This window comes from Podarcis liolepis, assembly GCF_965112155.1.
Source record: "Podarcis liolepis genome assembly, chromosome: 16".
Lineage (NCBI taxonomy): Eukaryota > Metazoa > Chordata > Lepidosauria > Squamata > Lacertidae > Podarcis > Podarcis liolepis.
Window position 1 is genome coordinate 38041264 of NC_139567.1, and position 24303 is coordinate 38065566.

The 24303-nt window shown below is 45.0% G+C and overlaps 1 protein-coding gene across 1 annotated transcript; it reads left to right on the forward strand.

The window, feature by feature from the left end:
* Window positions 1-3634: 3634 nt before the first annotated feature.
* Window positions 3635-24088, forward strand: HEATR6 (HEAT repeat containing 6). Its single transcript, XM_083479789.1, has 20 exons — window positions 3635-3900; window positions 4577-4684; window positions 5388-5528; window positions 5827-5942; window positions 6038-6152; window positions 7068-7169; window positions 8596-8733; window positions 9804-10084; window positions 10299-10476; window positions 11114-11320; window positions 11641-11740; window positions 12134-12498; window positions 13204-13326; window positions 14055-14141; window positions 14662-14796; window positions 15333-15455; window positions 19100-19224; window positions 19943-20039; window positions 21453-21657; window positions 23085-24088. The coding sequence occupies exons 1-20, from the start codon at window positions 3673-3675 to the stop codon at window positions 23636-23638; spliced, it is 3528 nt and encodes a 1175-aa protein (XP_083335915.1). The 5' UTR covers window positions 3635-3672; the 3' UTR covers window positions 23639-24088.
* Window positions 24089-24303: the final 215 nt, after the last annotated feature.

A 24303-nucleotide genomic window follows, 5' to 3' on the forward strand; every position in this document is an offset into this window, starting at 1 on the left:
GGATTCAAATTGGCACCATACATTTAAAGCACTCTCCCCAAAGGATCCTGGGAATGGTAGTTTATCCTTAATGGAACTATCATTTCCAGCACCCTTGGACAAGGGATGTATACTTGACATGTATTGTGTGAATGCAGCCTGAGTCTGCCTGCCTTCATGTTTTCCTTGTTGTTTTCTGAGAAGCCCACTCACTGTTTCTGTTACGTACTAAAGTTCTCACCCTGGGCCAGCAGGGGGATACTGTAGATAGTTATGCAAATAAGGGATCGAAAGTGACATTCAGTGATTGGATAGTTTTAGAAAGTTGTTACAGTAACGTTGTACTGGAGCTCTATATAAGCAGGCTGACTGAACCCTTCAGTTCAGTTCTGTTCTGGCCTGAGAATAAATAAGAGCTGTTTGAAGAATCGTTGTGTCGTCTGATATGTTCACCCACAACTTAACAGTTTCAGTCTCAGGCCCCAAAACAGATCTCTTGGGAAGTAAAACAGAGAGAAAGTTGGCCACAGTTCCCACTAAAATCCAGAGAGGGCATAGGCTGGAAATGTATTTATCTATCTACAGCATTTACACCACTAAATGAGCTGAAGGAGCACTCTGAGAGCATCTTCCAAAAATATCAGTTCTAAGACGGTTCTTGCTCTCAGGCTCGCAATCTTAAAAGAAAAGAAAAGAAGACATGGCACACGAGGAAAAAGGAAGAGGAGGGAGGAGGGAAAAGCAAACTCAAGTACAAGTCCCTAAAGTTACAGGTCTTAAAGCTTCAGCTGATGCCAGTGGCGGTTCTGGCAGCCTTTCTGTTGATATGGAGCAGTATCTCATCTGAAGGACTCTTCTGAACCGAGATCAAATCCAGGAGCAGAGCTGGTGACAACATCCAGGAAACAGAAAAAAGCATGTGCCTTGAATGTGCTTAAATGGGGAGTTGCCTGTATCCTAAATCCATCACAGTCTCCGCTGACCTTCACTCCAAGGAAACCGAACCCCAAAAGAGTTCTTAGAACCCCTGGAGTCTCTCACTGCTCAGAAATGTGTAACTATCTGTATCCATATGCCATTCTTCCTTATTTCCTCCCTGGCGTGTGTTCTGCTACACAGTGGAGATGCAGGGCCTGGGGTGATCATTCAGCCTTAAAGCAGGAAATGTCCTACAGGGGCCTTAACTAACCAAAACAACTAATATGCCGCTTTCTAAGGAAAGGTGCTCCCCAGGGCAGGAAGGATTTCTTTGTTATGGCTGTGCCGCAGTCACACCACAGAGGCTTGCGAATGCACACCTCCGTGCCCCCTTTTGCACTACAAAACACTAATTGGAAAGGTAATTGCCACATTAAGATGCAAGGCTCCCACACAAAGCACAAAGGCTGTGATTTGCAACACTGAGTCACAGCTGAGAAATCGTGCAAAATGAATGAACGGTCCCTTTCCCATTCATTCATTCATTCATAAAAGTTACCTGGCTCGTCTTGTGTAGTTATCCTACTGTCCTTGGATGGCTTTAAAAGGAGATGAGAAAAAGTTATGAGGATAAGGGCACCAGAAACAAATTTTGGGGCGGCAAGACAGAAGAAGGGGCAAAGTATATTTCTAGGAGAGTGAGTTGTGATCCCCAAGTTAAGATCTCTGAAAGAGAAGTAACGGTATATGTTAATGACAGGAGTCCAGCAGACTCTCCAAGTGTCCCTATTTTCCAGGGACAGTCTTGGATTTACAGAAGCCATCCCGGTTTCTGATTTGATCTTAGGATGTCCCTATTTTACCATCAGAGAAATGTTCCAGGGTATGGAGTTATGCGACCCCTGAGCCAAGGAGATAAGTACCCCTACAACCTTTAAAAGACGTCTGAAGGCAGCCCTGTATAGGGAAGTATTTTTTAATGTTCAATGTTTCATTATGTTTTTATATATGTTGGAAGCCGCCCAGAGTGGCCGGGCCAACTCAGTCAAATAGATGGGCTGGAAATAAAAAAAAAATTATTATGGAATAGGACATCCATATTTTCATAGGAGAAATGTTGGCAGGTGAGTCCAACACTGGGGGGGGGGGAAATGGGGATGCATGCTCTTTGTTTGGGGAGTGCTTCCCCCCTGCCCCCCCGCCCTGGTGCTGTCCATGCTAGTCACAATGGCTGTGATGCACCTCCACTGGTCAGAGGCAGTGTGTGTTAAGTTGTGGGTGAACATATCAGACGACACGGCTATTCTTCAAACAGCTCTTGTTTATTCACAGGCCAGAACAGAACTGAACTGAAGGGTTCAGCCAACCTGCTTATATAGAGCTCAACTACAAGGCAACAGTAACAACTTTCTGTAACTATCCAATCACTGAACGTCACTTTCAATTCCTTATTTGCATATGTGGACCTGAGTGAAAACTATCCACAATATCCCCCTGCTGGCCCAGGGTGAGAACTTCAGTACACAACAGTGTGCCTCTGAATAACAATTGCTAAAGACCCCAAAGGGGAGGGTGATGTTAGGCAGATCTAGGCTTTCCAGGTGCATCTGGTCGGGCACCATGAGAACAGAGCGCTGGACTAGAACAGCTTTGATCTAGCACACCTCTTATATTCTTCAGCACCCCACCCCTTCTTAGGGTACTTGGTCTTGAAATGAGACTTGGACAGACAGAACTTCAATTAGAGGACTGCCCCCTCTCAGACATGTCCACCCTCATGTGCAGAAATATGATGAGGCTGTATGGCATTTCTGCTGCCTTTTTTGGGGGGGGGGGGACAGGGCAGATCCAGGCGAAATGAAGCATCCATTTTTAACCCACTTGGGGGGGGGGGGAGTTTTAAGACTGAGCATACTGGAGTCAAAGGCATGTGAAAAAACATCTTCGGTTTGGCAAAGATCATGGCCTTTGTATTTAAAGTTTATACAGCCGCCACGAAGCACTCAGAGTTTACACATTATGCAAAAGAGAACAATCAGCAGCACTGTGTTGTGAAGGCAAAATTGCAGCTTTTAGGCAGATAGATGGTTGCAAATATACCCAGGTGTTTTTTTGTTTTGCTTTTTTCAGTCATTTGTGTGTCTGTGACTAACATGGAGGGAGAGGGAAATGCAAGGAGCAAAAGAAGGAAGGGGGAGACAACAATTTAGGGGGACGGTGAAGGGATAAAAATATTTAATGTAGCGGATAATAATTTAAGGCTCAGCAGAGGGATAGTGGAGATTATACAAGGAGATTAATCTGAAGCTCATAGTGTTTCCCCACCCACCCTCCAGAACAGAAGCTTGTGTTACAAATCTCAATGCATATAACGTGCTGTGCAAACCGAGGCACTTAAAACAGCGACCGCCAGTATCGTTGAGTGTCTGTGCCAGCCTTTGCCAATGAGCTGCTCTCCGGATATTTTGGACTACTTCAGCCCCAGCCAGCAATATCCAGCTGTGTCACAGTTTCGTGGCTTGCTTACTTTCAGACTTAAGTCCTACGAGCTAAATGCCAAGCTGCAACCAGGGGGCGCTCGAGGACGTGCAGCGCCTGCCCAGAGAACCGAATTCCAACGCCTGGCCAAGCGGGTCTTTCCACCACAGAGACGTCACAGCCTAGAGCAGCACCCACTGAGTTTCGGTCACGGCTAATGGCGGCTTTTCCCTTCTCCACCGGAAGTTCCGGCCGCGCGGCTCCGTCGCCGTGGCAACCGGCAGCCGAGCTGGGATAATGGCGGCCGAGGCCGCAACGCTAAGAGAGGGAGCGGCGGGGCTTGAACCCGCGCCCTTCCTGAAGCGCTACCTCGCCCGTCTTAGCGCCCTGCGGCTCGGGGGCGACGCCAGCCAGGTCCCGGGAGGCGACAGCGGCCGCCGCACTGAGCTCCACCTGCTCTTCGACCAGCTCATCTCCGAGACTTGCGGGCCGGGGGGAGCGGGGCCGGGGGCGCCGAGGCCGGAGGTGAGGGGGCTGAAGAGGAGGAGGAGGGTGTAGAGGTGGGCGGGGGCGCATGAAGTGGGGAACGGGGGGCAATGGGGGCAGGAGGGCGGAGAGTCCAGGACGGGAGAGACCGGGGTTCAAATCCTCCCCGAGCCATGAACCTGGGTGGGCAACTTACGATGGGCTAGTCTCTCTTCCCTCACCCTCCCTCGCAGGGTCGTCGTAAGGATACAAGGTGAAGTGGGGTCGGGTTGTCAGCTCCTTGGGAGGAAAGGCCAACTGGAAACGCATATTCTGTTCTGAGAACCGCACTAAGACCTGGTATAGGGCGGCAAAGGTAAAGAGACCCCTGACCATTAGGTCCAGTCGTGACCGACTCTGGGGTTGTGGCGTTCATCTCGCTTTATTGGCCGAGGGAGCCGGCGTACAGCTTCCGGGTCATGTGGCCAGCATGACTAAGCTGCTTCTGGCGAACCAGAGCAGCGCACGGAAACGCCGTTTACTTTCCCGCTGAAGCGGTACCTATTTATCTACTTGCACTTTGACGTGCTGAATTCAAACTGCTGACCTTCTGATCGGCAAGTCCTAGGCTCTGTGGTTTAACCCACAGTGTCCCCCGCGTCTCCGTATAGGGCGGTATATAAAGTCAATTTTAAAAATAAAAATTTAAAAATCTTGAGTGTGTTTTACTTGGCAGGATGTCTGTGAACTACTTGTTCAGGCTTGCAAGCTTGTACCACTTAATCAAGAACATCTTGTCAACAAAGTTTGCCAGCTGATTCATCACTTGCTCAACAGATTTCCGGTAAGAAAATTAATTTCTCCCACCCCGGCCTCCCCTACTTTCTGATCCAGTGTGTGAATTGAAGCTAGGTGTGCGTTCACACACATGTGCAATGTTCGTGCCCCCATGTGGTTTTTGCACAGCTGTCTCTGGGACCAGAGAACTGAATGGTTCTTGCGCTGCAGTATTTATTATAAGGAGGATCATGAGTGGGTGATTGAGAGGGGCTTCAGCTGGTTAGCCTGGAGAGCTGCTGCCAGTCGGAACAGGCAGTATTGGGCTAGGTGGACAACTAGTCTGATCTCAGGTAGTTTCCTGAGCAAGTATAAAGTTTCGCACATTGGGGCAAGAAGTCCTAACTTCATATGAATGGGGTCTGAGATTTGGGATTCACAGTGAATAACCGTGTGAGAATGATGACTCATTATGCGGCATTTGTGAAAAAGGCAAACACCATGTTTAGGGAGGGTTAGATAAATTTTTGATACCGTTCCTTTCAATACAAATCTATGATGTGACTACTTTTGGGGTGCTGTGGGCAGTTCTGGTCTCCTCACCTCAAAAAGGATATTGTAGAGCTGCAAAAGGTGCAGAAAAGGGCAACAAATAAGATCAAGGGGCTGGAACAATTCTCATATGAGAAAACGTTTAGGACTTTTTAATTTAGGAAAAGGTAAGGCGAGATGTCCTAGAGGTTTAAAACAATTTATTTCTACAATTGCAGGTTATAGTTGATGAGGAGAGTCTGAAATATCTTCTGCCTTATTTTATCTCTGCGCTGAAGCAGTGCAGCACTTGGACGCATGTTGAAATCCTGCAGGCCTTGGCAGCTTCTGTCTACAACACTGGATCTAAGTGCCAAAAGGTGGGTTGAGAACAAGGTGGAACCATTCCCCTATCAGTCATCTGGTGTCAGGATGATGCAGGGCCAAGGAGCCTTAGCAGTTGCCAAGGGGGGTGTCTGAGGATGTCATGTTGGGGCCCCTCATCATTGTTCTATTTTTATCTTTCATGCAGCTGAGTATTAATCTGTTTTGGCTTCAGGATATTATGAGATACTATGAGAAATTAAGCCGTTTTCATTTGAATAATAATAATAATAATAATAATAATAATTGGATCATGTATCTAGCAGTGTGGGGACTGGTACTTTATATTTTTAGTATCTTCCGGATTTGCTGGGTGAAAATGGACTTCTGGTGCAACTCAGCAGCCCTGCTCAGACCGACACCGAGCTCAAGAGGGCTGCAGTGCTTAGCATGGCAAATCTCTGCCTCAGGTAAGGAAAACCGCTCTGGTGGTGTCTTTTTTTCTCTGTAATAGACGTTCTCGCCTGCTCTGATTTGGGTTTAACTGCTTGTTGTTGTTTTTTAGCACACCTGGGCAATCATGTCTGGAGGAACCTTACAGAGAACTCTGCTTTCAGGTTTTTCTTAGTGTCTTACAGTCTTCAAAAGGATCTGGGGTGGATGACATCACCTTTTGCATGGTAAGCAATTGTGGCCCTTTTGTCTGAGACACACTGGTAAGCAGCAACTTTCCTGATCACTTCTGGGGATGGTTTCCTCAACAGTAAAATGCAGCAATGCCCTACAGCAATGTCCCTTTTATTTAACAATAACATTCCTTTCCCCAAGCCTAATTGCTTTGGAGCAGGGTAAGAGTCTGCATGTGTGTTGAACATACATGTATGTTTGTGGTGTACTTGTGCCATTTTTGACACCACCTGCTCTGTCCATGCCTGCTTTTCATTTTGGCTCCACCTGTTGCTGGCATATGGCTCCCTGAAGGTTGTGCATGTGGGAAAGTGGCCCTTGGGCTGAAGAAGATTCTCTGTGCCTGTCTTAAATTGTGGTCAACCTATTGCAGAAGGAGCATATCGGCTTTCCTTGCGGTCATGTTTTGGAAAAAGTGCTCCAGGTTGTCGGAAAGAAGTGTTTTCCTTGTCCGAAGTGCAAAAAATCTCTTAACTGGAACTGGGATGACATATAATGGAGTGCATATGCTCTGTTTCACAGTTATATCCCTCTCCAATGAGTTTGCTTGGAACTCATAATTAGTTGGCCAACTCCTATTACTTTCCTGTTTTTAATGTTGCAGATCTTGCTGGTGGAACAATCTGATAACATTTTGAAATTGATTTAATATGCAGTCCTGTATCATAGGCCCAAAGATTCTTGTTTGGTCAAAGCCACATGCTGAGCTTATGACTAAATTTGGGTGTGATGCTGTGAAATACTTTCTGGCTTTTGGGAAAGATTTGCAGATGAAATTTAATGAAATTTAATGCTTTACACTAATTGTATCATGTGCTACAACACTGTGACTTCAGACAGTGCCATGTTGATGGGCCAAGTGGCTAATGTTATTGTTCTCTCCCTCACCCCCACCCCCGGTCTTCTAGTTGTTGCAGAACGCCTTGAAAGGAATCCAGTTACTCTTAAATGGTGGGAAGATGAAGTTGACACAAACTGATCGCCTGGGTTCCCTTCTTGCTGTATTAAAGGTGACTTGTTTAAAATGGAAGTCCTATCCCCCTTTGTCACAGAGGAAGGTGAACTTTCTGGCCAGGATGCTTCTCATAATCTGCACTGCAAATACAGTGGTGCCTCGCAAGACGAAAAGAATCCGTTCTGTGATTCTCTTCGTCTAGCGGTTTTTTCGTCTTGCGAAGCAAGCCCATTGACGGATTAGCGGATTAGCGGCTTTTAGCAGCTTTTAGTGGCTTATATGCTGATCGGATCAGCTGATAAACGGCTTAACGGCTTAGAAAAAGGGGGGGGGAGGGAAAAAAACCAGCAGGAACTCGCAAGACATTGTCGTCTTGCGAAGCAAGCCCATAGGAGATTCGTTTTGCGAAGCACCTCCAAAACGGAAAACTCTTTCGTCTAGCGAGTTTTCCGTCTTGCGAGGCATTCGTCTTGCGGGGCACCACTGTACTTGTCTTAGCAATAGATCCTGCCTTTCAATTTCCTGTATTCCATTCTTGCAGTCTGCTTTTGAAATTCCTTCACTTTCTAGGACTAGATTTGTGTCTTGAGTTTGAACATCATGATAAAACTATAGTGTATCGAAGCATTTCCAAACATGGTGCTCTCTAGATCTTTTGGACTACAGTTGGGATGTTGGGAGTTTTAGTCCAACGACATCCAAAGTACATCAGATGGGGAAGTCTGGTGTATCAGGACAGAAATGAGCCTCTCCCCCCGCTCCCAGGTTTGAATGCTGCCCTGTCCCCTCTCCTTTATTGCAGCTGCAAGGAAGACTTGGGAAACTCTCACTTCCATTTTTTTATTAACCATCATTTGTGTCACTTTAATCAGCAAACTTGTTAATCTATGGTCATTTGAAAAAAGTCCACTATAAACCATGGATTATTAAAGCAACCTTTCCCACAAACCATAGTTAAGATTAGCCACAGTTTAGGGCTAAACTCACTAACCTAAAACGAAAGCAAAAAGCTCCTGATCTCTCTATGGTTGTGCCAGAGGAGAGACAGGGAACACGTGAGCCTCTGGTGGAGGTTAGACTAATTCCCATTACGATAAACCATGGGTTTCTTCATCATCATCTTCTTTTACATTTGAGTGCAGCTTATGTGGGCAGTTTCTAGCTGGGCATTTTCAGCTGAGTTTGCATGGATAGATTTGGTTGGCATGCTTTAAAAATCCTACAAGGAAGTTTAGAGTAGCAAAGCTGCGTGTTTTTTTTAATGTATAGTGAGAAATCTGAATTTAGGAATGTTTAGCAAAAGAATTAGGAGGGATGACACAGGAATCCAGAGGCACCTTGAAGAAAGAGGAGGGTAGCTTTTGACTGGAGCCACTGAAGTAGACCATTTCCAAAAAGAAGAAGGGACCCACTGAGCATTGATTTGCTGTCACCAAATAATGCAATTCTCATGGGGGGTGGGGTGTTGTTTCTCATTTTAGAAGTGCATGTTCCATGGGCTTCCTGGACTGAACATAGAAATGCCGGCCGTTTTATATCCAGCATTGCTTCCTCAATATGACAGCAGGTCGCCGGACAAGCAGGAGAAGTCAGAACTGAGAAATGCTAAAATGACTGGGGTAAACATATTTTTGTATTGATCTTTCATTTGTGTACACCTACCATTTAAAAATAGCTCAAACTCTGCATCCGCACAGACTGAGCACATTTTTAATACACTCGCTGGCCTCTGCTTCACCATGTTTTAAGGATGTCTAGGCAATGACACTTTGCGACAAAGGACAGGAAGGGCAGGGGGTCATCTATAAAAGAGAATAGTGAAAATACATGCCATGCACTCCCTTGGTTTGTATGCTTGTCTAGAATCATTAATCTCTAAATGCATGGGCGTTTACAGAGTTCAGGGGAAGGAGAGGCAGGTTAATGGGTGGGATATGCTTTTGTTTCAGTACAGATGACTGTTTTAACTACAAGCTGAGTTTCAGCATGGCCTTGGAATCAGGTTTTGGCAAAGGAGGCTTGAGGGGGAGTTTGAAGGGAATAAGCAAAGAGGCTGGATTTACCCTTTTAAGAATGTTTTGCCTACTTTGAAGGGGGGCAGACCTTCCTCAGAAAAAGTTGTGTGCTGGTTAACCACATGAGCTCTGAGCTAGAAGCTTCTGGTTCAAATAGCACCTCAGTGTACAGGGTGAGCTCAGCCAAAGCACTTTTTATTGGTCACAGTGTCTCCTCTGTAATACGGGGAGTGTGTGTGTTTGTGTAGATTTAGACTGAATCTGGTAGCCAGCTATTTCTCCTTGATTCCTTGTGCATCCAAGATTAGACTGTTTAGTCAGATTGTTGCCAGATTCAGAGTGACATTGCATTTTATATTTTCCATTATGTCCGGAGTTAATAATGTTGATCTCCTCTACAGAGTCATTGGGATTTCTGGGGGAAAGTGTTAAGCTCTTTGAGCACTCAGGAAAAGCATTACTCACATACATGTTGGTGATCAAATTTTGTATATGAATGACATTTCTGACAAGATGCTTTCTTAGGCATGCAGGAATAAAACCTTAAATTGTGCTGAAGAGGTATGGGGAAGTTGATTTACTCTGGCTGCTGATGCAGATTATTCATGTTTCGTTATATAAAACCACAACTCTGATTACCCCTCTCTGTGCATGATTCTCTTCTCAAACAACAGAGCAGGAAGAAAAAGCCCAAAGGGAAGCAGAAGAAGGGAAAGTTGGAAGAAGAGCTGAAAGGGCAGCCAGAAAGTGACAGAGGAGGTAAACCAGAGAAGCAGAAGTTACATGGAGATGCACTGCAAGATTCTGATTCAGATGTCTGGAATGGAGCTTCCAGTGACATACACTCGTCATTTGGGAATGACCATGTACCTCTGAGTGCTTTGGGCTGGAAAAGAATTAGCAGCAGCGACTCAGAGTATTCTGATGCTGAAGGGGGGATGCAGAGTAAAACAAGGTTGGTGTAAGCCTATAAGGTATACTTTCAGATTATTTTTAACACTATTATTGTATGGTTTTTATCTTTTCGATGTTGTAAACCACTTTGATATCTTTTATGATTTAGTGGTATATAAATACTTTTTATAAATAAATAAATAAATCTAATCCAGGTTTTTAAATCCATTATCTGTTCTGTGCAGCTAAAAATGTATTCTCTTGTTTTGTGCAAGGTCTTTCCTAGCGAAAGTTCGTCAAGGGGCTTTAACTTGCTTCCTTTCCACTGTGAAATCGATAGAGAAGAAAGTCCTCTATGGTTACTGGTCCGCGTTCGTTCCCGATGTGCCTGGAATAGGAAGCCCACAGTCTGCATCCTTGATGACTATTGCTTTAAAAGATCCTTCTCCAAAGGTAAGAAGTTCACTGGCAGCTGTAGACTTTCGCTGGTGGACTTTCATTCTTGGTTTATCCAACCTGACCATGTCAGCCCTGCTTGTCCTCTTTATCCCTTGAATACCCAGCTTTGGTACTAGCACTTGTGACTTGTGGTAACACAGAGGTAGGCTTTTGCACTGGTGGCTGAACTATGAGAGGCCTCATCAGTATTGGCATTCCGCTGGCTCTTCCACCTGTTTGGGAAGTCCCAAGTTCAAGGAAAGTCTTACCTAATCTAATAGGTTTTTTTAAAAACTATTAACACTTTATAACAGGCTTGTTTTTGTGTGTGTTCTAATTGTGCATGGATTTCATAACTGATCTTGTAAACCACTTAGAAGCCATTTTGATGTGTAAGCGATCTTATTTTATTATCATTGTTATTAAGTTGTAGGGAGCTGCTTTATACCAAGTCAGACACTTTATCAGTCTAGCCCAGCATTGTCTACTTTTGACCAGCCATGGCTCTCCAGGGTCTTTCCCCATTGCCTGATCTCTCTTCCTTCTAACTAGGAGGTGGTAGGGATCAAACCCAGGACCATCTGTCTGTAGCGTCTTTGCCTTACCACTGAGCTATTGTCCTTCCCATGATACGAATCCCTCCCTCTTCCAGACACGGGCCTGTGCCCTCCAAGTTCTCTCAGCCATCTTGGAAGGCTCCAAGCAGTTCCTTTCCATTGCTGAAGATGCAGTTGATCACAGGCGAGCCTTCACACCCTTCTCGGTTTCCATTGCATCCAGCATCCGAGAGCTCCACCGCTGTCTGCTGCTGGCCTTGGTGGCTGAATCCTCTTCCCAGACGCTCACCCAAATAATCAAGGTAAACCTTTGCCTGCAGGAATTCCCTTCATGTTGTCAGTTCTACTAGTTTGCTCGCCAGCAGGTTTTAAAAGTAATTTTTTGCAGCATGCATCGGTTCTCCAGCAGTTGTGCAGATTCTCATAATCAGTGGCTATTAGCCATGATGGCTATGCTCTTGTTGCTAATCTACAGACAACCAGAAATATTACTAAGCCTATTACTGCTACTAGTCCTTGCCCAAGACAGTCCTTCTGTAGGTACTAATGCACAAGAAGCATACATGGTGTCTACCTTTTAAGTGACTTGCTAACACCTTCTCTTTTCCTTGCACGTTTCCAGTGCCTTGCCAATCTGGTATCGAACGCGCCATACAGCCGTCTGAAGCCTGGGCTGCTGACAAGAGTATGGCACCAGATAAAGCCGTACATTAGACACAAAGGTACGCGCAGGTCCCAGTTCTCCTTGGGGGTATGGGTTTGTCCCACAGTCTTGCATGTTAATGGTCTTCTGTGTATTAAACTTCCATTCTGAGAAACTGACTGCTGCATTATGGCATGTAACCCAGCGGTGTACTTGTGAGTTGCTGCCGGAAACCCTGGGGAATGGTGTCAAATATTTCTGCTCCACGAATTGGAGCCCCCCCCCCCCAATTTGGGTTGTCAACTGGCAGCGAGCCAAGGGGAGTCACATTTGGCCCTAGGGCTTCCAGTTGCTGATCTCTGCATATTAAGACTTACCATGACGCCAGAGTATACAATGCATACAAGGTAGTGGCCTGACCCTTGGCCTTACTGCAGCTGCCTCACAGGTGCTCTTTGTTTCTTTCTACTAGATGTTAACGTTCGAGTGTTAAGCCTCACACTGCTAGGAGCCATCGTATCGGCTCAGGCTCCTTTGCCGGAGGTTCGCCGCCTTTTGCAGCTGCCCAGCTCTTCAGGGCCCAGTGATGGCCGCTCTGCCATACCGCATTCAGCTACATGCTCTGGCGTACCTGAATGGCGCAAAGAAGCCCCAGCAGCTCCAGAAGAGGAGCCCCTTGCTGTGGAAAACGAACCAGCAGAGCCCTGCTGGCTCCTAAATCTCTGCATCTCTCTGGTTGTGCTGCCCAAGGAAGACAGCTACTCAGATAGCGACACCAGCTGCCTGCCAGCCACTAGCATATATGAACCCTCTCCAGTTCGGCTGGAGTCCTTGCAGGTAAGTCAGTGAGGCTAGATGACCAGAATGGTAGCCACCTTCTTCCTACAGTTTAAACAAGGGAGTCCTCTGGCACATTGAAGACCATAGCTCAGTCGGAAAGCACATGCCAGCCCACCTGTTGATCACCTGATGTCACAGGGAAGTTGGTTGCAAGGTGCTGCCAAAATGAAGTTTCCTCCCTCCGTTTTAGTAGGCGTTTCCACGCAAAAACCCATCCTGAATTAGGCTTCAGCCCCAACTTATCAACTGCTCAATTGGGGGCTATTACATTATGGTGCTCTGGCTGTGCCCATTGAGAACAGCCAATACAGGAATTATCCCTGTCTTCCTGCCCATCAGGTGACATTTCAAGTGACATCAGCTGATAAGCAGGTGGGTGTGGTTTTGGAGAAATGGCCTTGCGGACCAAATTAGACCCAGGACTAAGCTACATTAATTTTTTAAAAGTAGTTATAAATGCATTATAACACGGTGACAATAGATGGTGTAGAGCTGAAATCGGAACACTATGAAATTTTCCATTGTGAACTTTAAAACAGTTTTTTGCAGAGTGTTTTCAGAGCTTTTAAAATTGCGGTTTAGATGCAGCCCTACTGACAGTCCAGGATTGGCCGATGACCCAGAGGATTCCCACTGGTGGAGGAATGTAGCTGCCTATGTTTATCTGACACATGCTCTTCTCTCCATCTTTATCTATTACAGGTCCTAGCCCTACTTGTCAAGGGGTATTTCTCAGTCTCCCAGAGCTATCTGCTAGAGCTTGGTGAAGTGGCTTGTAAGTGCATGGAGGAAACAGATCCATCCATCCAGCTCCATGGGGCAAAAGTAAGAGCTTGTAGAGTTTGTCCAATGTTGGTGTTGTAAGGTAAAAAAAAAAACTTCTGTCCAAACTTCTTTGGTTCCAGATAAATGCACTTTTTTGTTCGTTAAATTCATATATATTCAGCCTAGCTCTTTGAGCAGTTTACAAACCCATGTAATAACAAATCAAAATTTAAGAAATGGCAATAAAGACAGCAACACCAATTTATGAATAACACTGGTGTGTGTTTGTGGAGGAACCTAGCATAAGAAGAGCAGCTAAAATCTAAAAACCTGCAAGAGGAATAATTTGGTTCAAGCATCTAAAAGTACCAGATGACTGTACTCCTTGCGTTTAAGAGACCTGTAAGAACAGAAGAGCATTCTTCACCTGGCTGGTAAAACACTATTGTGTGGTTGGCAGACGAGCATCTATGTGGAGGGCATTATACAAGTTAAATTCCATAGCTGAAAAGGCCGTCCAGTTAAGCTAACAGCAGCTTCCATATTATAACTTGAAAAACAACATTTAAAGGACACCACAGCAACATATATATTCTGACTGCCTTGTCGTCATTTTTCCTGGAGGTTTTTTATTTTCTAAATTGGGGAGAATGGGAATTAGTCGATAAGACAGATCAATAAGAAAGTTACCTGGGGCCGCATGATGTTTTGTTCCATACGCTTGTGGATGTATTTCAGTTTATTCATTTTCCGTGTTTGTTTGTGTGTGTGTTTGTTTTTTTTGTCAGCTCCTGGATGAGCTTGGTGTCGGTATAATACAGCAGCACAAGTCAGATGAGGCTGTCACTGCAGATCAACGTGTGCCTGTCGACCTGGTGTGTATAATATGCATGTGGTTGATTCCATTTTTCAAGCTTTTGAAACAGTGTCTGAATGTAGATCCTTTGTTTAGCAATAAATGAATGGGTGAAGGGTCTGGAAACCACCTCTTGTGAGGAGTAGTTGGCAAGAAACTGGGTATCTTTAGACAGGAGTAGAGAGGATTAAGGGGAGACATGATATTATGCCTACTGGTTTAAGGTGACTGCCACACAGAAGGAACAGACTTATTCTCTGTTACTCTAACCAGCAGGGTTAGAACTTAATGGATGGAAACTTACAAGGAAGCAGAATTTGGTGAAGTCTCAACATAAGCCTCCTTACAGCTAGAACTGGAGGATTCCCTTTCACTGGATGTATTTAACAGACAGTGCCTAGACAGTCTCCTGTTAGGGACGCTCTCATTGCACCCTGCATTGACTGAGTGATCTCTTCCAGTGCTGTGATTCTATGTAGCAATTTACTGAAAGACTCCTAGGGGTTATAACTGCAACCAGGCTTTTGCTATCCCTGTAGGTTGTAACATTCTGGACTAGAATGCTGAATGGACCCTTACTGGGCGCACTCCAAAACGCCCAACATCCAACACTTCAGACCAGCTCTTGCAATGCTCTCTCTTCCATCTTACCAGAAGCTTTCAGCGGTCTCCCGGTAAGCATGTTGCTAAGCTTTACATGTCAGTATTCCTGTGGGAATGAAAGAGGCAAAAAGTAGGTGGAGCAATGGATGTAAACGTTGCCTTGGTAAGGATGGCTGGTTTCTTCCTCTCTGTCATCCAAGCAAGCAAGATGCTGCATTGTCAGGGACCACAGACACATTCCAGCCTGGCAAAAAGCATTCAAGGAGGGTGTGATTCAAGGCTGGTGAAAGGGATGGCCTGGGGTGAGAGGTTGTGGCTGCGCAGGGGTGTGTGGCTCAGGGTGAGGTTCCCCTGGGCTCCAGGTTCTTCAACCCTGCTGGACACCAGGATACAAACCCTCCAATGTGGTTTGCCATGATGCCTTTACTGTGGCTCACTGTTACTTTCTTTAAAATCCCTTGGCAGTACCTTCAGTCTGTTAGACTTCCATATTTTCTGGTTTTTGTTTAACGTTACCATTTTAACCCTGGGCTGAAATCCTTTCAACAAAATGAGTTTGGCTGTGTGATGTTTGACTGATGACTTCTCTCCTTTTGCTGATGGGCAGGGCGACAAGCAAATCCTCTGCATCACTATTCTTCTTGGGCTCAACCACAGTGAGAATCCACTGGTGAAAGCTGCTGCTGCTCGTGCGCTTGGGGTCTATGTTGTCTTCCCGTCTCTCCAGCAGGTCATAGTTTGATCTCTGTTTCCTCTGTTACTTTTGGTTTTGCTCTGTATCTTTTTATGAAATGGGAACAGTGTTGTTAAGTCTAGCCTTGTAAATAAGCCCACAAAACTTACTAATGGGGGGGGGTTGTGGGTTTTTTTTGCTGTTCTGCTTTTTCCATGCAGATGAAACCTTCTAACTTTGAGCTACTAGACTCCTAAACTCAGGGTCACCAAGTGAAATCCAAGGCAGGCAAGATGTAATTCTTCACTCAACATAAGAATAATAATTTATATAGGAGCATAGCAAAAGCCCTGCTGGATCAGGCAAGTGGCCCATCTAGTCCAACAACAGCAGGTTAAAAAGAGCACACTGGATCAGGCCAATGATCTCTCTAGTTCAGCATCCTGTTCTCACATTCGCCAACCAGATGCCTATTTGGAATCTGACAAGCAGGACCTGAGCACAGTGGTGATCTCCCTGCCTGGGATTCCCAGCCATTGGTATTCAGGGTCATAGGGTTTCTGACAGTAGAAGATAGATTTTAGATAGGCAACTTCAGGGATGAGAAGAGGGCTGATTCCCCTTTAAAGCTGTCAGAACAAGAGGCCAGCACCACATCTTATGACAGTGAGTTCCATGAGAGGATGAGGTCTGCTAGTGTGTTCAGTCTCTCACTTTGCTGTGGCATTGACAAGTGTAGTCCTCTGTCCTATTTTAAATCAGTCTTCAGCGTTTTAATTTACAAAACGTTAAACATGTGCTGTGGGTCATTTAAATTGTATCACTTACAAAATGCATATACAGTGGTGCCTCGCAAGACGAAATTAATCCGTTCCGCAAGTCTCTTCGTCTAGCGGTTTTTTTGTCTTGCGAAGCAACCCTATTAGCGGATTAGCGGTTTAGCGGATTAGCGGCTATTAAAGGCTTAGCGGCTATTAAAGGATTAGCGGATTAGCGGCTAAAAGGCTATTAGCGGCTTAGCGGCTTAGAAAAAGGGGGGGAGCGGAAAAAAATCGGAACACTTGCAAGACGTTTTCGTCTTGCAAAGCAAGCCCATAGGGAAAATCGTATTGTGAAGCAGCTCAAAAACGGAAAACCCTTTCGTCTAGCGGGTTTTCCGTCTTGCAAGGCGTTCGTCTTGCGAGGCACCACTGTACAGTGGTACCTCGGTTCTCAAACTTAATCCGTTCCAGGAGTCCATTTGACTCCCAAAACCATTTGAAAAGGTACAGCTTCTGATTGGCTGCAGGAGCTTCCTGTACTCAAGTGGAAGCCATGTCAGATGTTCGGCTTCCGAAAAACGTTCACAAACCAGAGCACTTACTTCCTGTTTTGGGAGCCGATTTGTTTTGGCAGCTAAGCCCTTCGAGAACCAAGGTACAACTGTACACTAACCCTTACAACTGCAAATTTCATGGTTCTTTTTCACTGCCATGAAAATGTTTAAATGCATTCATATCCATGTTGAATTTCTGACTTGCATAGAAAATGAAAGGGGTCCAAAGGCCCTCAATATCTTCAGTTTTTTCTCCTCTTCCACCACCACACACAAATGCAAATTCTGTCACTTTTGCCATGAAAGTCTTAATTAAGCCACCCGTAAAATCACTACTATATTTGCACCAATGTCTTCAGCCTCTTCAAATTTTGGACCTTTTTGCTCTTAGCTTCTGTCAACACGGGACTGAAGCAAGTATACAGGTCTAGTTACACATCACCCTACTTGGGTCCTGGACAAATGTCCCCCTTCTCCAGTGGGTGGGACGTGGATATTATAAATTTCTCGTGTATTTAACTGAGTATATACTCAGTATATGCTCACTTGACAATCCTTTGGGCTCTCAAAGCACAGCTTGAGATCAGCATTTCTGTTCAAACCTCACGTCTATGTTTGCAAGTCCTTTAGTAAGCAGGCTGCTCTTTCAGAGAGCACTTCTAAGCTAAACAGCTGAAGCTAAAAAGAGAGTGTGTGTGGCTTTTTTTTCTTTAAATTAAATAATAGTAATGGCAAAGAAAGGAGAAGACAAATGGAGCGTGACACTGAAGAGCAGATTAGAGTTGTAAGGTCACTGGGGAGTGCTGAGAAGCAATTAATTTAATGATAGGTTGTGATTAGTGAAAGGATAAGATTAGCGGTTTGGGGTAATTGCACTTGATTTTAAGTAGCTGGAGCACCAATTAGATGAAAATGTACTCAGAGGCCCTTGTAGTATCAGGAGACCAGTGAAGTTTGGGCACCTCATGCAACCCGTCAGTAATTAACAATCAATCAATCAATCAAGGTGACGGGGTATATTGGATAAAATGTAATACAGTGTCCGTAATATGTAGAGGAAGGCCAACTCTGCATTTAGTGATGCACCGGATAGTCATAGGCAACCAGGAATTCTGTGCAGGCAACCACTCCATTCTTCTTCCACCAACCTGCTGCTAAGAGGCCAGTAGCCTGTGATTCCTTGCCTACCAAGGAGCAGGGGGCTTCCTTTCCTTCATGGCCAACATGGAAATGCAGGCTATTAGCCTCTTAGCAGCCTATTAAAGTTTGCAGGCTAGTAACTTCTGCAGGCTTCTTTACAAAGCTGAAGGAAGGTTGGCTTTTTAAAAGCTTAAATCACTAGGGCAACTCTGCCACAGGAGTAGTGACCATGCCAAGAGGAATAAAATTAACTCCATATCCAGAGTCAGCATAACTCCCACTTGCTGGGGATAAACAGGGGAGAGATATTGCCTTCCTGCCCTTGTAGGCTTCTTGAAAACACGCAGCCGACAGCTGTTTTCATACAGAATGTTGGTGGACTACAACACCCCTCATCCCTTACCATTAACATGCTATCTGAAGCTTATGGGTGTTTTAGACCAACATCCGTAGGGCTACAGCTTCACCGCTGGCTTATTGGCTCTCCAGTTTTCTTCTTCTGCCCCCATTTCCTGTCCTTTCTCATGGTCCAGACCCTGTTCAGTTCTCTCTAATTGCTCCATCCCTCTCATGGGTAACCATAAGAGCAGCTTGGCCAGTCGTAGGTAGAAGCAGGGTAAGAATGCTCAGCCAGTGACAACCAGCAGGAGAATTTAAGAGGAGCCTGGTGGATCAAGCCAGTGGTCTATCTAGTCCAGGATCCGGTTCTCCCCAGATGCCTATAGGGATCCTTTCTGCCTGTGGTTTCCAGCCACTAGCATTCAGGAGCCTACTGCCTCGGACAGTCGAGGCAGAACTTAGCCATTGTGGCTTGTAGCCATTGATAACCTTCCCCGAATTTGGCCAATTCTCTTTTAAAAGCTATCCAAGTTAGTGGCCATCACTGCCTGATGCGGAAGCAAATTCTTTCTGCTTCCTTTTGTCTGTCCTGTATCTTCCAGCATTCTTCTTTTAATGGATGCCCCTGAATTCTTGTGTTAGGAGACAGGGAGACCTTTTTGTTGTTGTTATTACTCACTTTCTCTACACCATGTTTAATTTTATACACTCATGTTGCCTCCTGCTTACCTTCTTTCTAAACTAAAAAGCTGCAAATGTATCCAGACACCCTTGTGTGGCAGCTGAGCTAGACACTCCTACAAAAATCCCTTGCTGGGTTGTGATATATAAAATCAGCCAAGCAGGGTTCCTGGGGAAGAGGGTGAAATCAAATGGACCGAAAAAAATGGTCAATATCTATCCTTAGGATGTGATGTTCGTTGCGGACACAGCCAACGCAATCCTGGATTCCCTCTGTGACAGTTCTCCAAATGTCCGTGCCAAAGCAGCTTGGTCCTTGGGCAACCTGACAGACACTCTGATCATCAACATGTATGTAGCAAACTCCTTTGGGACTTTTTTTTTTTTACATCTTATCAAATCATTATTTAAATGACATATGGAAAAACAGCAACTGAACCCCATAAAATTAAAATTTAAAAGAAACAAGCATTTGAGAAAGGGGGAAAGTTCTACTCAGTGCCAAAAAGATAACACCTCAAGGGGGGGGGGGAGTTCTAAAGCTGATGGGTCACCACAAAGAAGGCCCTGTCCTCTACCTTTAGTGGTTGGATCAAGATACCAACCTTCAAGATGGGTTTTGGTACACAAGCCTATTTGTGTGCTGTTGCCCCAGTGGCATTTAAAATTCTACTACCTCCCTGTACCAGAGCCTCGTTTTTGATACTGCTGTTTTGTCCTAATGAGATTGTGTCTGTGTGTGTGTGTGTTTGCAGGAATTGGGCAGGTAGTCCATAATGAATCTGATTCTGGGACTTCAATTTACATCACTCATTTCTTACTTAAAAAAAAAAAGCAGTAAGTAGAAGTATGTAGAAGAACAATCAATAGATTCCTAATTTAATCATGGATTCCCTTCCCACAATTTGAAATGGCCAATTCAAGGGCACGGCTGTTTTGTCTGATGCTAACTTAACATAGTTTTGAGTTTCGTCTTTTACTCAGGTGGGCATTATGCGTGCATTTCTTGCAGCAGTTCTAGTTATGATCTCTCCTCTTTTGATCCCCCCTTCCCGTTTTGGGAATGCAGGGAGTTGTTAGGACAAAGTTTCCAGGATGAATTCTCAGACCTGCTGCTTCTGAAAATGTTGCGGTCGGCAACTGATGCGTCAAAGGACAAAGACAAGGCAAGTACATTGACGTTCCCTTTGTATTTGGTGGTGCTGTGGACTTGTGTGTAGCTCTTGGATTCAGACACACTTGAAATACTGGGAGTGCCAAGAGTTCCAGAGTTGGTATAATGTGTTTCGTTATTTAGACGCATTGAGGTATCCACTTAACCATTCAGCCAGGACCAGAACAGGAGTGCATTGGAATGACCAGTGCATTCATAGCAGGCAGTGATGTCACTCTGGCTGGCTGAAGTGGTGAGACTTTGCAGTTGAAAGCAGGACCTGTAGTTGTCATCCCATATAGACTAAGTGCTGGAGTGTTTTGGGAAATGTAGTACATTTTCCTCAAGATGTTTCCTGCCTCCAGCTTGGATTTTGCATTGTCGGAGAGGTAAGCAACTATGATTGTAAGCAATCTCCAGATCGGTTCTTTTCAGGGGAATGTGAAGTCTGGTGCTGCACTTCTGCACATGACCTCTTGCCACAAGGGGGCAGGTTTTGTGGCTTCTTTATTTCCCATCTTTTCAGCCTTTGTGGCACCTGAAATACAAATTTACTGTGACATAAGCTTTTATGAGTTTAAAATTCACTTCATCAGAGCTAAAGTCAACTTCTTCTGTTCTTAGGTGCTTAGATGTTTTTGTTGTTTGAGCAGTATATGAGTCTTGTCAAATAAACAAACTGCCTTGTAATTCACAAAGCTTATGCCGTAATAAATTTGTTAGTGTTTAGATTTATTTCTATTTATGAAAATTTATATACTTCTTGATTGTTACAGAAAAAAGAGGTTTACAAAAATAAATGTTATGCGACTTCTTGTTTCGCTGCAGCAGACTGACGTGGCTGTCCCTCTGAAACATTTATCTCCTCTCTACATTCTTAGCAACATTATGGGGTAGTTTCACTTGAGAGTGGTTATTCCGAAAAGTTCTGGGGCCGAATTGCAATTTGAACCTGGTTCAATATGTGCACTCCTCAGTTTAAGGAACATGGAATGAAGCTGCTTCCCAAACTTCGCATGATACACAGATGGAGTGTGGAACTATTATTTCTATTCCAGCTCATAGGTACTTGGCGTGGCTTTGCAAACACATATTATAAAGCCAAGCTCTTTAAAACACACACAAAAGTAAATTAAAAGTAGCAATCTAAAACACAATACCAGCAGTAGTTGGGAAAACCTGTTTTTAGCTCACAATGAAAAGAAGCCACAGAGGCAGCTGGGTAGATTTTTGAATGGAGGGTATTCCAGACCTACAGTGCTACCACCGAGAAGGTCCTGTTTCTGATTCTCAGTCACCTAAAGGCCCAAGACAGTGACACAGAAGGCAAAGCCAGTCATCATACAGCCTGGGTAAATCTGTGACTGAATGCAGTGGCAGCCAGCATTTTCTTGCACATACCAGAATTTCAAAATCTCTCTTCCAGGTGAAAAGCAATGCTGTCCGTGCCCTTGGAAACCTCCTTCATTTTCTGCAGCCATCACAGATTGCTAATCCCAGGTTCAGCCAACCCATTGAGGAATCCGTACATGCCTTGATCTCTACAGTGCAGAGTGAAAACAGAATGAAAGTCTGCTGGAACGCCTGCTACGCACTTGGGAACGTCTTCAAAAATCCTGCCTTGCCGCTGGGTGAGTGCAAAACAATGGTTCGATGTTTCTGTGCCTCGTTTGTCTTGTATGTTATTGATCCCAAATGGATGTGCAAAAATGAGGCCTAGGATCATGTGTCCTTTGAGTGGATATTGGCAAAGATTTCCCTTCTTGTCTCTTCGAGGCACCTGGTCTACAGATCACAGGCAGTATGGTGTAAGAATCCAAGGAAACCCCTGTTGTATCATACTGAGGATCTTGTTCTACTTCCAACAGTGGCCAATTGGATGCCTCTTTGAAACCCATTATCAAGGCTCAAAGTATTTCTAAAAGGACCCCCACTCCTGTTGTCCCTACTCAGTGGCACGCTGCCTCTGAAATTCCATTTATTCATTGCATTTTTATTTTACTTTAAAGTACCGTATTTTTTGCTCTATAAGACTCACTTTTTCCCTCCTAAAAAGTAAGGGGAAATGTGTGCGCGTCTTATGGAGCGAATGCAGGCTGCACAGCTATCACAGGAGCCAGAACAGCAAGAGGGATTGCTGCTTTCACTGCGCAACGATCCCTCTTGCTGTTCTGGCTTCTGAGATTCAGAATTTTTTTTCTCTTGTTTTCCTCCTCCAAAAACTAGGTACGTCTTGTGGTCTGGTGCGTCTTATAGAGCGAAAAATACGGTATTTCAAAACCACTTAATATTCTGAGAATCTCTTAAGCCATGTACGCTATGTACAATATGAAAACATTATACATTAAAAAAAAAAATTATAAACCTCATGAAGGCAAATAAATCAGGGCCTGGTCTTATAGGCCAGAGAAAGCCCCAGCAAAAATTGTAAAGTCTTCACAAAACAGCAGAAGCAACTGGCAATTGCTGCTTCTCATATGGCAGAAGTACAGGGGCAGTAACAGAGAATGTCTGTTTTCAGGTCACCACCCTATGATACTCCGTAGCGTGCAGTGCCGCATGAGTAGAATTTCTCCCTGGTGATATAAGTTGGTATCTTCAATCTTTTCAGACCCAGGACCCACTTTTAACCCCCAAATGCATTTTGGGACCCATTTCAACCTTTTACCATATTTTTGCGTTGTGGTAGTGCTCCTGTCGTAACCCACGTTGGATCAGGCCACAGGCTACTAGTGGGTTCTGACCCGCCAGTTGAAGACTGGTGATCTAAGTGAACATGGGCAGGTGGTCTTTCAGGTAATCTGGTCCTGAATTGTTCAGGCCTTTATATGTTAACAACAGGACCTTGAACATGGCCTGGTAGCTGATTGGCAGCCTGCGCAGCTGTCATTTCTTTAGCAACAATAGCTAGACATTTATTACAGCAATTCTACATACTGTGAGTTAAAAAAGCCCCCAAAACAGCCCACCTGTCTCTTAGATTTTTGGCAGATTGTGGCTGTGAAGCACCTTATCCAGTCTCCTGACCCTTGCTTTTTCCTGCTTCCAATTCTTTTAGGAGAAGCCCTTTGGACCGCCCAAGCCTATAACGCCCTTACCTCTGTTGTCAAGTCCTGCAAGAATTTCAAAGTCCGCATCAAATCCGCCGCAGCCCTCTCGGTGCCAGCCGAAAGGAAGCGCTACGGGACCCCTGAGCAGTTCTCCCAGATCTGGAGTGCGTTGGTTGTGGCCTTGCAGAGAAGCGAGGAAGCCCAGGACTTCCTGGAGTTCAAGTACAGCGCCAGCCTGCGGACGCAGCTCTGCCACGCTCTGCTCCATTTGCTGAGCCTGGCAGACGAGGTGGACTTGCCGGCCATCGAAAAGTCGGTGGCTGAGCATGGAGAAGTGATTGGAACTTACATGTTGCAGTATTTGAAATCTGGAGTTTCCGAAGAGGAAGTGGGGATAGGTGAGAACTTTCCCGAAAGGAGCAAATTCCTGGAAAGGGCTGTTGAGCATGTGCGGAGTATCGAGGAGCTGTTGGAAGGATGCCCGAAGAAAAGGGGGACAGTAGCTTATCTAGAAGACATATTGGAAGCCCACAACAGTGCCACAGGACTCTCGGAAGCTTAAAGGAATGGGGCCTAAGCAGAGGGCATCTTCTTGGGTGCCACAAAACACAGCTTTGCTGTTGGCAATAGAAAACTGCCTTGAGCCTTCCTGTAGGGGGCTTAGACAGGGCTGCCTTGGCCCCTCAGAGGCAGGAGCAGCACACAGCTAGAAAAATCAAGCCCCTTTCTGTAGACGAGTCAGTGCACTTTGACATGGATGGGGCAGACTTTCAGGTTCCTAAGAACTCTTTCCCCAAGTGGGGAGCGTGATAGTGGAAGATACAGGCATTAAAGGGAAGGGAAGAGATAGTGGAGTGTCCAGTACTGTCAGGGAAAAGGGGAATTAAATGCCAGACACAAATTCAGACCAAATAGAAAGAACCTGGTAAGTAAGATTCTCAGTCGCCAACTCTGTTCTGATAAAAAATAAATGGGTTATGTGCTTGATAATAATAAATCACCAAAAAACTTTGCCCTTCCTAGATGCAGTCACCTTATTTATTGGATTTTAGTGGCTCTAAATTATTGGTTGGTCAGAAAACCTGGGTTGCCAGGCAACTCATAAATTTAATCAGAAAGTTCTAGATAGTTAAAATAATTAATTAAATGAACAAAAACAACCCTTCCTCCTCTCCCAATATGAGGATTCAGAAACCGAGGGTTAGGGGGCCTTCCTTTACGTTTCCA

Excerpts from the sequence above, each read along its gene's own strand:
- HEATR6 (XM_083479789.1), top strand. The coding sequence starts at position 3,673 with ATGGCGGCCGAGGCCGCAACGCTAAGAGAGGGAGCGGCGGGGCTTGAA. Across the intron at positions 6,153-7,067 it reads ATGACATCACCTTTTGCATG|TTGTTGCAGAACGCCTTGAA; the intron begins GTAAGCAATTGT and ends CCGGTCTTCTAG. Across the intron at positions 19,225-19,942 it reads GACACTCTGATCATCAACAT|GGAGTTGTTAGGACAAAGTT; the intron begins GTATGTAGCAAA and ends TTGGGAATGCAG.